The 13,706-nt window shown below is 42.8% G+C and overlaps 1 protein-coding gene across 1 annotated transcript in view; it reads right to left on the bottom strand.

Moving 5' to 3' along the window:
• Nucleotides 1-955: 955 nt before the first annotated feature.
• The window catches only part of LOC121096959 (histone-lysine N-methyltransferase MECOM-like), a 153,979-nt gene continuing 141,228 nt past the window's right edge, over nt 956-13,706 (bottom strand). The window contains exon 2 of the mRNA XM_040613625.1: nt 956-1,468. Within this exon, the coding sequence (XP_040469559.1) occupies nt 1,002-1,468 (467 nt within the window). The 3' untranslated portion in view covers nt 956-1,001. The remainder of the gene's footprint in view (nt 1,469-13,706) is intronic.

The following is a 13,706-nucleotide window of genomic DNA, read 5'->3' as shown; positions in this document are numbered from 1 at the left end:
ACAAGAGTTTAAACTGGATGGAAAGTTTGAAATGAACTCACCGAGTGTTTATGGACAGTTAAGAGCAAATCAAACCTCTGTATTCCACCACAACTCAATTTTTCCTGGGAAAATGAACCTCCCATCTCTTCAGAGGTCAGTCATGCCCCTGGAGAGCCGTGCAAACTCCGCACTTCTCTTCTTATCAGAAACCAAAGGAAACGTACAGATGGAAAGCTGAGATTGCACTCTGTTTCTACAGCACATTGTTAAAACTATGAATAAAACCATGCAAGAACTTTTGTTACACCATAACACAACTGGCAACGTGCACCACTTGAGGTCTAAAGCCCTGACGTGACCACAGACCTGCAGCTCAGCCAGCTCCACGGTGATACCGCAGGAGGAAAACACATTGCCCCCCAAAGTAGGGAAAGCAAGAGGCAACTGCTGTACTGGCCAGAGGAGACCCCGAGCCCCTTCAGGAAAAGCAACATCTCTCAGAGCATCTGCAGAGGTAACATGAGCCACATCATCCCCATATATGCTGGGTTTGACACCAGCGTCCAAACATACTTCACCAAATGAATGGCAAAACTCCCATCAAGTTAAAGGGAAGCAGGGTCAAACCCCCAGCTTTCAAAGTTCCCGAGTAGCACAAGGTTCTGCAAGAGCCATTTTAACCACACAATGCTAGATTTTAGGGCTGTTCTAAACGTTGTCGCCAGAAAGTGGCAATCCACAACCCCGAAAGCAGCACCCATTTTCTTTTCAGATAGTGCAGTGTCACTTGCAAACCCCTTGCCCACAGACGTACTGTAGGACTATCCAAGAACAGCTTAAAAATGGTACAGAAATGTTCCAACAGCACAACTTCTTCCTCTTTTTTCTCCAAAAGAGGCATCACCTGTTAATATCCACCCAGACCGTTTTTATGCATGAAGAGCAACAATAATTCCTGCCAGTTTTCTTTGTTAATTTACACTTCTTTCCATCTAGAAAGCCCTGAAAGACCACAGACTTCATGCACGCAAATATCCCCTGGCTGCTGCAGGATAGGACTCAAATTTTGCAAATTCTTCTGTGTTTATAGACACGCAAGAGAGTTCAACAGACCGAAAGAATGTACGGTGTCTTACCTCCCAACCATAACTGGGATCGTTGAGGTGTGGCCGCTGCTCTCCCACAAAAGGGCCGAATTTTTCCCCTGCTTCAATCTTCCTTTTGGTCCATATCCCTAATCCTGCTCCAGGAATGTTGGATTCTCGGAGCTCAAACTCTGTAGGAATGGGAATGTCATCAGGAATGTATATTGGAGCCTTGTAAGGAGAGCTTTCCTTTGGTGTGAAAGCTTCACTGGAAGTTGCTGGAGAAGACAGCTCTTGAATGCTGACGGATGCTGGACACTGGACGTTTGCAGCTTCTCCATCAGCTTCTGCTGCTTCCTCCAAAGGAAGTTCAGGAAAGCTTTCATACAAACATTCATCACCTGGAAAATAAAGCCAAACAGCAGGATGTGAAATATCCTGACAGATTTTGCATATGAAACCCTTTTTCAGCCTGCACATGAAATGGAGAGGACAGTTTGTTAGGCGGGTGGCACCTTCATCAATCACTAGTCCTGCAGCAGAGCCTCACCCTGGAAGGAGCTGAGCCTTGTCCCTATTGTAGGCCTGGGGGTACACAGTGCTTCTCAATATTCCTGACATCAAAAGTGGTTTACATCATTGAACACAAGCAAGGGAATTACATACAGATGTACATGCAGGCACACCCTATTGTCCAATCTGGTCCAGATAGACCGCTTTGCATTGCATACTCTTTGAAATCACAATTGAAAGCCAGGATTAAACGTTACAACTGAAATCTAAGTGAAGTGAAAAGCAGGAAAGCTTTACTGGTCTTTCAGAGAGACAGACTGAACGTAAAGTAGCCAAAATTAAGTTTGATAGCCTCCAATTAGTCTTTGGAGGAAAGGATCCAGCCTACCACACAACTCTTGGCAAGAACTTCAGATGATGTAAATCAGTGTCTTACCATTGACCTCCAAGAAACGAAATGGTCTAAAATAAGTTCAGGATCCAAACAGCACCTTATACAGAACATGAACCTTCTCCTCTTACAGTTGCAAAAAAAGCTGGGGCAGATCCAAAACACATTTAAAAAACCCCTTCGTCTCTTGAGCGTAGCCAGCAAACAAAAAGGAAAAAAAAAAAAAAAGAGAAAAAAGGAAAACTCACTATTTTTGACAGTTCAAAATGTAAGGCTTATTGTAAATTCCTCTTAGTCAAAAAAATCTGAGTGACTTCAGCAGGGGCTTTAGCTGCACCAGCAATAGAGTACTCAACCCAACAAAAACACAAAAGGAGCAAAAAGACAAACTAACCAAAAAACTTCTTAATTATTTACATCCATTTAACTCTTGTAGTGTCAACATACTTTTCCTACACACAGAACTCATTCCATTTAATGCTAACCTAAATAGAAGGTGAAACTACTATTCTCCAAGAAATGAAGAGAGATCGGGTATTTAAGACCCGACCATGAGGATATTTGCATAATATTGTTGGCCCAGAAGTGTTACACTGGGCTTAGCGTTCAGAATGGCTCCGTTTCAGTGAAGAAACAGGAAACTTTAAAATGTTCTTTCAATTTCTTGCTCATTTAAGAAACTATCCATGGTAGATTAGCACCATATGCCTTTTCCACTGGAAACTGGTCATAGCCCATTGTCTCTCACATCTTTGTTACATATTATCTCACGGTTTTATATCTGTACTTTCATGCTTCTGGTACTGCCTAAGACAAACACTGGGACATAACAAATCATTTGAATAGATTGCTCTCATCACATGACTGGCAAACTGGATTTTTCATCTGTGAGCAATTTATTCACAGCCATGAACTGTTTTTCTTTCTTTTATGTGGCACTGGCTATGACCTCATACATGTCACAAGCAAGTTCAGCTACCCATTCCCTCGGCCGCTGGTTTGGCAGACTCCCCCTGTACTTTAACAATTGAACCCAATATTGATTAGTTTGTCACTTTTCTAATACCTCACACTCTGAGAAGTAGAAAATCTTGACTGACTACCATTTAGCTAAGAAGGACACACAGAAGGATTTTCCATTGCTTATGCTTCAGAAATCCTGCCTGTCATAGCTCAGTGGTGCTGAGTTTGGCAAAGATGCTCAAGTGCTCATGAAAGTGCAGAGAGCTTGCTCAGTGCCTAGCACCTATAAACCCATGCCTGTACGTCCCTGCCCACAGCAGAATTCAGCCTGGACTCCAGGGGTCAGGGAATAAGACATTAAAAGCATAGAGACACAGCTCCACCTGGATGCCACACTCACTTCACGCTGCACTGAGATGACCACATTAAGCAGCCATCTCTGTTACACCATGACATTGCTGCTGCCCTCAAGCCTGACTCTGTTCCAGCATGGTGGGATGGGTGGGAGAGGTTGGTCTGCACCTCCTGAGCATTCCTGAAACTCCAACAGGCTCCCTGACTTCATGGGCCAGCAGCGATGCTGCATCCACCCAGAGTAGGCTCGCTCCCATGCAGATGTCATCCCTCAACTGTTTAGATTGCTGTCCTGCCTAAAAGACTTCAGCTGTTTTTGAAACGGGAAAAAAACCCCAAACCTAGTCCATGTACACACATGGGGTGCAGGAAGAGAAATCACACATGAAAAGTGATCTGGATGATGATAAGCACATGGCTCACTGGAAGGGAGGTCTGAAAAACTTCAGACATCTAAATCCTACTGATTTTCTATGACTGCTGGGTGCCTGACACTCAAACTCCTTAAAAAGCCCATCTCACACAGTCTCTGCCATTGTCCCTACCCCACCAAGCAGTGCCCCATAAAACCAAGGCTCTCCCTGTGTCCCATGGCCACACCTGACCCTCCTGCACCAACCAACGTAGCAGCTCAGGCAAATTGTTTAAGTCACAGCAAGCAACAACCTGCTGGGTGCCTTTCCCCAAAGGGCCACCTTCCTCAGCCTCACTCGCCAGCAGCAGCTGAGCCTTAAACTTCCAGCAAGCACAGCTTTACAGATGTTTCTTCTCCCCCAGGGACAGTCCAGTTTAATTTCTTTTTCACAGACTCAAAGGCCTCGGATATACTTATCTCAGTCATCCTGGCTACGCTCGGTTTTAGCCATATAGGGTCAAACCTGCAGCTGATAAATTGGCCTCTAGAAGCCTGGCAGGGAGACAAGTCCGTTTGCTGGGTCTATTGTGCCTCCTTTGATTTCCAGCAGCCACACCCGATGTCATCATTAAACATGGGCTTTCAGTTTGAAAGCTCTGGAAAATATAATACGCCAATATGCCCCAAAGCCCTAACAGTGTGGGTAAAACAGATTACTGAAATATTATTCTGCCTGAAATAGCAATGTATTCTAGCAATAATATTTTTTAAAACCTCAAAATAAACAAAACGTTGAATTATGACTGACCAAAAGATGGGAAGACCATTAAGACGTATTTATGAAATTATTGATAGAAGGAGCTGTATTAAAATCATTGTACATGAATCAAGGGTCGGGTCTTCATTTTCAAAGGGTGTGGGACTATTCCCCATAAAATTTACACCCACATGGATCAGAAGGGCTTCCAGCAAAACCATGGGATATTGACTGATAGAAAAACTTTGTAAAGTTAGAATTAGACCCAGGGACTGTGCTGATAAGCAACATTTTCCCAGTGAACTGCAAATCATTTGCACAGATAGCACTGAAGTTTTGAAATTCAAGACGGCTTCTTTAAAGTCCAATAATTATCCCCACTAGAAATGGAATGAAGGAAAAATCAAGGCCCCTGATAAGGGAACAAATGACATTAGGTAATGTGGAAGCTTAGATATTAGCCTTCATAAAACTCTTCACCACTATTTTACAATAAAAACATGAGCAAGCTTCAAAGGAAACCCAGGAGGAAAGGTTAATTGCTACTTAAAGACCAGGGTGGACACCTGCATTTGCACTTTTGACACAACCTTGTACGCCAGCAGGAAAGAGTCCACGTGGCTGCATGCTGGGGATGTGCCTGATGAGGACAGGAGAGCAACGTGCCAAAGCTACCGCCATAACTCTGGGCCCTGGGGTCATTTCAAGACCAAGAGGGCTCCTGTGCATGGCTGGGAGGAGGAGAGGACTTCCTTCCATTCAGATGTTTCTTCACAGTTCAGCACGCTCTTCCTTTCCAAGAGCAATTAGGTAGGAGGCACTAATGACTGAGGGAGGCAGAGGTTGCTGAACGCAATTCAAACTGCTTTCCACCAGCTGCAACTGCCAGCAAGGCAAAGGCATGCTGTTTTCAAAAACGCCCTGGGCTGCACATCCAATGAAACCCTGCCTTTCTGCAGCTGAAAGGCTGCATGATGGCATCTCATGCCAAGGGGACAAGCTAGCCAGTTACATGTATCAGTGTTTCAGGGTGGTCTGCAACACTCAAAGTTCACCCAAAGTCCTCCAAGGATTAAGTCTGCATACAGACCTTCAGACCCAAAGCCGCCCCTAATAACCAGAAACTTACCCACGTGGACTATCCATTCTCCCTTTCTTCAGGCAATTTGCACCCGAGAATATACATTCCCAAAGCAACTATTGACTGATAAACCCTCCAGCACATAAACCCAGTTCTCCACACCTGGAGTCAGGCACATGAGCACCAGCAACTTAATCATAAGCTGGATGGCTGATTACTCCAGAGGAGAGAGGCAGGCTGGAAGCAAAAGCATCTAGAGAGCCTACTTCAGAAGTTTTCTGATGCCATCATCTTCTGAGCAGGATAAAGTAAGAGCTGAGAAAAACGTGGAAGTGGCTCTTTGCAATGAGAAGATACATGCAGGTTCGTGCCTGCAACTTCTCAAAGGTGAGAAAGATGACCCCTAGCCCTCAAGACTAGACATCAGAAGGACCTGGCTCTGTTCGATGGGAGAAGTCCATCACATGCCAGGAGCTTTGAGCTCCACTAGCTCTGTTGACCATGCCTGACATGAGCCTTTGGCAAGGACGCATTAATGAAGGCTTTGGGAGAACACAGTAGGAGCGGGTGAATTAGTTCCTTCTCTACGTAAAGCAAGGTGCACCTGAAGGCACCACAAAGCCTGAATCAGATCCTTGAAAGAGACCAGAGAGTGTTTATATTCTTTTGACCTAGCGTTTCTATTCAGCACGGAGGAAATCACCGTGGAGCACTTGCAGGGATATCTGAAAAGGAGGCAGGCATTTCCTGTTGCGTACAAATGGGACACCTTTATCTGAATTTCTGTTTGAACAAGTATTAAAGAAAAAAACCAACCCTGTTACAGGCAGGGACTGATTGATTACAAAATATATCCACATCAGTCTACGACACAGGAGGTCAGGAAAAGCAGAAAATTAAAAGAAGAAAAGCCATTAGCTTCAAAAGGAGCATATTGCCAGCAGGGACCTAACTGGGAGCCACCTGACAGTGCCACACCAAGCAGGCATGGTTCCGAGGGGGCCACTTGCACATCCTCTAGAAGAGAAGCAGAGAAGGATCCTTAGCTTTAGAAACATGCAGAGATTGGGTTACTGTCTCCAGGCTCAGAAGGGACTCTAGCCAAGAGCTACATTACTTTGCTTGAACATTTTATCAGTTAACATACCTGAAACTGGTTTGTGCCGCTCCCTATTCACAGAACTGTTCTGTGGAGCTGGACCTAATGACTATTATTTATTATTATTTGTATTGTAACACAGTCTGGGGGCCCCAGGCAGGACCCCATTGTGAAAAGCATCAGACAGACCTAATCAAATGAGATTAGATTCTAAACAGAATAGAGCTAGTAATCCCCAGTTAAGTAAAAATCATAAAACTAACAGCGTAGGAAAAAAAAAAAAAAAAACATTTTACAGACAGAAAGTTTGGTTGTACAACAAAAGAGATTACAAGCAAATTTAGAGATAAAAACGGTGCTTGAAGCACTTTTGAATCATTACTTCAATTACCAAGGAAAAAAACTTTCACAAGCATGAACCTTCAAATGCACGGGTATTTTGCATTTTTGTATTACTTGACCCTAACACAAGCATGAGAAAACCAAAGCTGTCCTGAACCCGCTAAAAAGAAGCAAGCCTGTAAACCATGCTCATGGAGCATGCAACGAGAGCAAGAGGTACCAAAGCACCCACGCGGTGTCCCCAAAGGCCGGATTCTGATTTCTCTTACATGACTCTAAAATCCAAAGTAGTTACTTTAGACTTCTACCAAGGAAGAAATGAGATCAGTGTCTGTCCTGGAGTTAGCGAAAGCCGCTCGGATTTCTTCAGGTTGACACTAATGTAACAAAATAAGAGGGAAATGTGGTGCCCAGATTTCAGCTTTCCCTTCGTGTTGTGATGCTGCAGACTGTGGAGGGCATTTGCACAGCGCTCTCTGCAAAGCCTCCCTGCACCACAGCACTGAGCCGCACCGAGCAAACCCTTCTGCAGCGCTGGCAGAAGAGGGAGTTGTAGGAAAAGCTGCGCAGACAAAAGCAGGAGAAAAAGGCAGCTTGAGGCAGCCGGAGCACAGAGTGTTTGGGGGCTGAAGTACAGAAATCACCAAATTCTCATAGTGCTGCACCATGGGCTGCAGCATCTATGTGAAATGGAAAGGGAACTCACTTTGTATCGCTGTTGGAGCACCTCGTGCAACGGGCTGCTAGTAGCATCTGCCTGCGCTTCACGGCAAGATATACATCAGTAACAACAGTGCAGATAATTCACAAGACAAATTAAAAACCTTCCTTGCATGGGAAACAGATTTTGCTTCTTAAACTATTGTGTCTGCAGAAAATAACCCTGAAACAAGAGGCTCATACTGGGAGCAGAAGTGAGCTCCTGATGGTAGGACCAAGCACCAAGCACTGAGTGCTTGGGAGAAACCTGTCCGCAGGCAAGCGGGAAGCAAAGTTACACATGCTCAAGAGCATCAGGCCTTTGAGAGAGAGTAATTTCAGCATTGCCAAGCGTTGGTACTAGATGACCAGTGAAGTCATAATACAGCAACTGCGTAGGGACCTGCCTGTCATCTCTGGCAATTCTCACTATCAGCCCCTACAATAACTAGTAGCGTTTGGTGCTCTGTCTAGTGTCATTCATGTCTAATTGAGGAACACAGTCAAAAGTATCTGATGTGGACCAGACGCTGGTTTTTAATTAGGGTCCAGCACTGAGAGACCATGGGTCAAATTCTACTTTCATTTGCACAGGAGCCGCTCTCCTTGATGTCGAGGAAGTTGCACCTGCATAACTGAAAAGCAAAATTTGGCTGCTTGTGTTCCAGTGCACTTTCCATATAAATTACTGTATTACATGCAGCAACAAAGAATTATAAATGTTGGCTGGCACACACTGAATTTATTTACAAGTTAAGTCTGATTTTATTTATAGTTCCAGTACAATCATCTCTGGTAGAAATATTTATGTTATCTGTACTTCTGGTCTGTTAGAGTCTACTGCAATCATAAACACTGCTGAAAAATTATTCACAGTTAGCAGGGTTTAAACTACCCATTATATCACTAGCTAGGGCCAATAAACTTTGGTGCTGGTTGATAAAGTTTCCTCAATGGAATAAATATATATTTGACTTTCAGAATCTTTTCTGGGTTACACAGAGCAGGGGTAAGAGAAGAAGGAAATGCCAGCAGTAGGGTTTGACATACCGAGGGCCAGACCTGCAGCTAGGAAAGAGCCTGTCAAGATCCACATCAGCTGGGAAGCAGCCCAAAGCATGCTGAAACTCTAACTAATAGCTTAAATTTGTATCTTAGTAAAATATTTCAATCGAGTGGGGCTGCAGCAGCTAACACATACTCACTAATGCCCTTCATGACCCTCTATATGAAGCAGACCCAAGGAGGAAAAGAAAAAAAAAATCCACCTTGAAATTATGAGTCCTGAGTACTAGCCATTGCTAAGGGTGGAAAATGGATTAAAGGAGTCAGCTTTTGTTCATTGTTTGATTGCCGTAATGGTAAACATGACACATATTCTTACACTGACATGGCACGAGAAGCCAACATGCTTAGAAGAAAACTAAGGACAGGAAGGTTAAATGTGAATTAGTGAGATTAGCCACTTTATATATAGGAAATACTAACAGGGAAGAAAATTTGACTAAATCTGTATCAGCTGGGGTAAGACAGAAACAGTAATGCACATAAACAGTCCTTGACATGGTGAAAAACTTTTGCTGCAAAAGAACATTTTTAAATCAAAACAATTACTTAAACCTGCAGTATTATAATCAACGCAAATGAAACTTTATCTCGATGTAATAAATCAGTGTAACTGAACTTCTTTTTACTCATTAGTAGACCTTTACTGTTTTAAACTGAGATGTGTCACAAAGTAGCGCTAGAAATCACATGCTTCTTTCTAACAGAAAAAAGTAATAAAAGATGACTATTCTACCAAATTATAATGAAGACAGATAACAGAGTGAATTATAAAACAAAGGTTATAGATAGAGACTGAGCCTTGTAGAGGTAATGACTTTTAATTGGATTGAGTTTATCATATTTTCAGAGGTACAGCACAAGCAGAAGAAAGGATTAGAATTATTTCCACATTTCATTATTTGGCATAATGAGAAAACAGAGGGAGGTCCACATCCCTGATGTGTTTGGTAAGCCACGGGAGATGTTGAACATGTCAGTATCTGGTAGAGTACGGTCCTGAGACACAAACGCATTCGCTCTCTTATAATGCAGCAAAGTGTAATCACTTGAGAGGGGAAAAAAAAAAAAAGGAGGAAAAAAAGCCAGGTCATGAAGTTTTGTTTCAAAAGCGTGTTATGAATAAAAAGGAATTTAACCCCTTCATGCCAGCAGCCACTTCAGCACTAGCTTGCAAACTCCCATACATCTGCTTTGGGAAGCTGAACAATTCTCACCCTAAGCACCAGAAGGTGTTGTGTTTTGGGTTTTTTTTTTTTTTTGTTTTTTTTTTTTTTTTTTTTTTTTTTAAAAAAAAAAGAAAAAAAAAGAAGAAAAAAATTGGTGAGTCCCACCCCATCCCCTGTCTCACACCTGTATAGTCACACCATCATGGCAAAAAGGCCCTGGGGAAACCACCAGGGAGGGGACCTGCGCTGCCTGAATCCCAAAGGGATGCCCTTCCTCCCGGACCAGTGGGGAGAAGGCAGTCAGGGATGAAAGGGCAAGAGCTGAGGGACTGGATTATCTGAGAAGGCCCAGCAGACATAGCAGGGTACCAGGGATGTACCTGTTCACATGCTGTACCCAAAGTACTTCAGGAATGGCTGGAGTTTTGGGGAGTTGCCCCTGGAAACTGAGCTGCCATGGAGCAGAGACAGAAGGTTTTATACCAGCAGCCAGACAGCTTTTTAATTATGCAATTACAGTGAAAGTCTTAATTATATTTGAGTGACACCGTGATACACTGTAGTTAAGTCCTTGAAACACTAACAGAAGTACTCATAACAAATACACTAATCAGGGAAAGTATCAAATAATTAATCCTACAATACTGTCCGCTTCAAAAACTCAAGGTCTGGCAAGACTGGTTTCCAGCATTTGTTTCCAAGAAGATACAAGGCCACAATTTTTCCTGCAACTGACTTCTCAGCAGCCTGCGCTGGAGTTATATCTCTACAAGGTCACCCACAGTAACAGCAAGACATACTTAGCAGATTGGAAAATCATGAATCTTAAGAACAACTATACTTCATGTTACATGTGCAGGTGTGTTCTGTGTCATCCTGTAGGGCATTTTTATGTATTTATATCCAACCTGCTTGGATGAATAAATTAATCTTACTTTTTACAAAAAACCCTTTGGGATGGTTTTATTTCATCATCTAGAGGAACACTTTTATTCCTGCATGACAGCATTGGTTTGGGTGGGATTATTCAAAGATAATTTGTTCCTCTTTGTCTCCATGAAACCTAGGTCCCTGGCTGGCATGCATAACTTTAACAAGTTCCTCTCATCAGTACCTCACTCAACACGCATGTTTTCCAAGTGCAAGAATCTTTTTTTGTTTCATTTTTTTCTGAAAAAAATCATTCTGAAATGATTTATCTACATCATCTCCATTGATCCTATTTCTCTTTTGCTCCAGATACTACCCGTTCCTCCAAACACTTCCAGAGTTTGTTCTGACAAACCAAATTCTACCTGTCCAGCCATACATTTTAAATAAGTAGTTATTAATTTCAATATCAACAAAACATTTATGATAAATAAAATATTTTTATGTTTTCCAGCACGTTTCAGAAGGCAGGCCTGCCCCAGCAAACTTGGGATTTATGGAGTATCTTAAAGCTAGTGGAAATTTTGCCAGTGACTTTAGTGAAATGATAATTTCAGTGGTGATGCAGATAAGGTTTGTCCATGAATCTGATAACATTTATTGCAGGCATCCAAGCACAACCAGGAAAAAGCTACTTGCTACTTACAGCAAGCCCCAGAATCCATGGCAGTATGATTTTATACAAGGACAGAGGCAAAAGAAAACTACACCTATTAAGTACAAGGCTCCGTTGCCTTTCTAAGTTTATTTTTTCTAGAAGGCACGGCATACATGAGAGTGTGATGAGCTACAAGGATTTGTAGCAATTATTTTCCTTAGCCTTTGTGTAAGAGGATTGAGGGAAACGTTGGGCTTTTTTGCAACCAAACCACCCATATGGAGATAAAACGAGGACTCAGCACACCCATCACCACAATGCTTCATAGACTCCTTCAGCCCGGCTGGAGGGCACTGCACCGCCTCGCTGCCAGCAATCACAGCCCCCTCCCCATGCCCTGTCTGCATCCTCTGCTACAGGAAGGTGTTTGAAAATCAGAGGTTAGGCTTTTCCCCTGAAAACCCTTTATTTTTAGAGAAAAACTCTATTCTCTCCCATTTCTTTCTTTACCCATTTTTTGCAGAACTGCTTCATTTTCTTTTCCATGTTGTTACCAAAAACTCATGGAAAAGGAAAATATTCAGAGAAATTAAAAAAAAAACCAAACCCCAAATATTACAGCTTTAAAAGTTTTGCTGAGCAATCAGGAGACTTGTTTTAAAAGGAAAAGTGTTTGCAGAAATTACACAAATCCAGGATATTGTCACCTCTTTCCTACATAAATTGTCCCTCGTGCGATTTAGAAACTTCTGAGAGTGTTTGGCTGGCTGTATTTTTACCTAGCACGTCTCTGAAGGGTAAGCTCTCTGTGGGTTCACTGCTCTGAGGTTTTCAACACTATCTAAGAGTTTTCCAGTCTTGCTTCTTTCCCCTGCTGGAAGTCCACAGCAATGCTGGAGGTGCCTGCTCCCTCTCTAACAACTATTTGCAACCTCAGCCAAAAAATACTTTGTGCTACACCCTTCACTTGGATGCAAAGTAACACCTCACACTGTGCATCCTTTCTGCCTTGGAGGAAAAGAGCAAAATTGGTAACATCCCCATCCACCTGTCCTGCTGTTCTCACAGGGAAAATCTTTCCCCTGCAGCCCTCGGGGACCAAAAGCCTGACTGCCAGCGGTGCCCTTGCCTCATGTCTTTGAAGACCTCCACGTAAGCCAAAACTTCACCAGTAGAAATACTGCAGACACAGAAACCATTGAGGAGCTTTTCACCAGCAAAGACCAGAGTTTTTCCAAGATCAGTTAGTTAAAAAAAGATTAAGAAGATAATTCAGCAGACACAGGACTAAAAGGAAAGACCTGGGCTCTTGCCTCCCCGGTCTATCGAATCACAGAGCCTTTGCTGGGCTCAGATACTGGGAATGAGCAGCTCAAACACTGCACACCCAGTTACTTTTGCAAAAATATTCATTAACAAATTCTGCCATTCCTTCCTGGGTTTTCCATTTCTTCCACGGGATCATGTTATCTCATTTGCCTCAGATGAGCCCCATGGTGAATAGCTCATCTCCCCCCAGTGCTTTGAAGATGCAAAGCAGGACAGTATGGAAATGCTAAGTGTTCTTGTAGCACCCGTAGCCTGTTGCAAGGCAGGAGGAGCGACAGTCCTTATTCTGATCACATCCTCCCTCCAAAATAAACAGTGACACCAGTGTGAAACCAGAACGAGACCCCCGCTGTGAAACAGTTAACATCAGTTAGATCTATTTTGACTTTTTTAAAAAAAGAAAGAAAAAAAGAGTAGGACTACAGTTTATTTTACATGGCTTCCTGGTCAAAGCCTCAAACGTTTTGTAGATATTTATTGATATATATTAACTGTAAAGAAAGTTAACTGCTAATGTAATTTATTCCACCCTTTGTTCCATACACCTTGTATCGCTTTCTATGAAGCTGTTGATCTTGGAGAAGCAGAGGGATCCTGGTGAGCTGCTAGCAGAGAGCAATAAATCAGCACTCTGAAAGCTTCTGGTTCATCCCAATAACTTGGAAGCAAATTTGAAAAATAATCTTTTTCTCTGCCCGCCCCCCCCCCCCCCCCCCCCCCCCAAACTGGCAATCTTCACAAGTTCTATTGTTTTCATGTGCAGGCTGATATATGACAGCTTAAATAAATACATAGCACTTAATGGAGCAAATTCAGCCTTAGTGTAATTGGATGCCATACCATTAGAGACCTTGGCCCAGGCAGTGCTCTCCATCCCAAAGGATCACAGAGGACCCTACAAGCTCAAACTAACATGTGGTTGTTATATACTTTAATTCTACTTATTATGCCACTACGGTTTAATCTTCTGTTATAGAAAGTACTTAACTGTATT

This window comes from Falco naumanni, chromosome 13, assembly GCF_017639655.2.
Source record: "Falco naumanni isolate bFalNau1 chromosome 13, bFalNau1.pat, whole genome shotgun sequence".
Taxonomy (NCBI): Eukaryota; Metazoa; Chordata; class Aves; order Falconiformes; family Falconidae; genus Falco; species Falco naumanni.
This window is presented reverse-complemented; position numbering and strand designations above follow the sequence as displayed.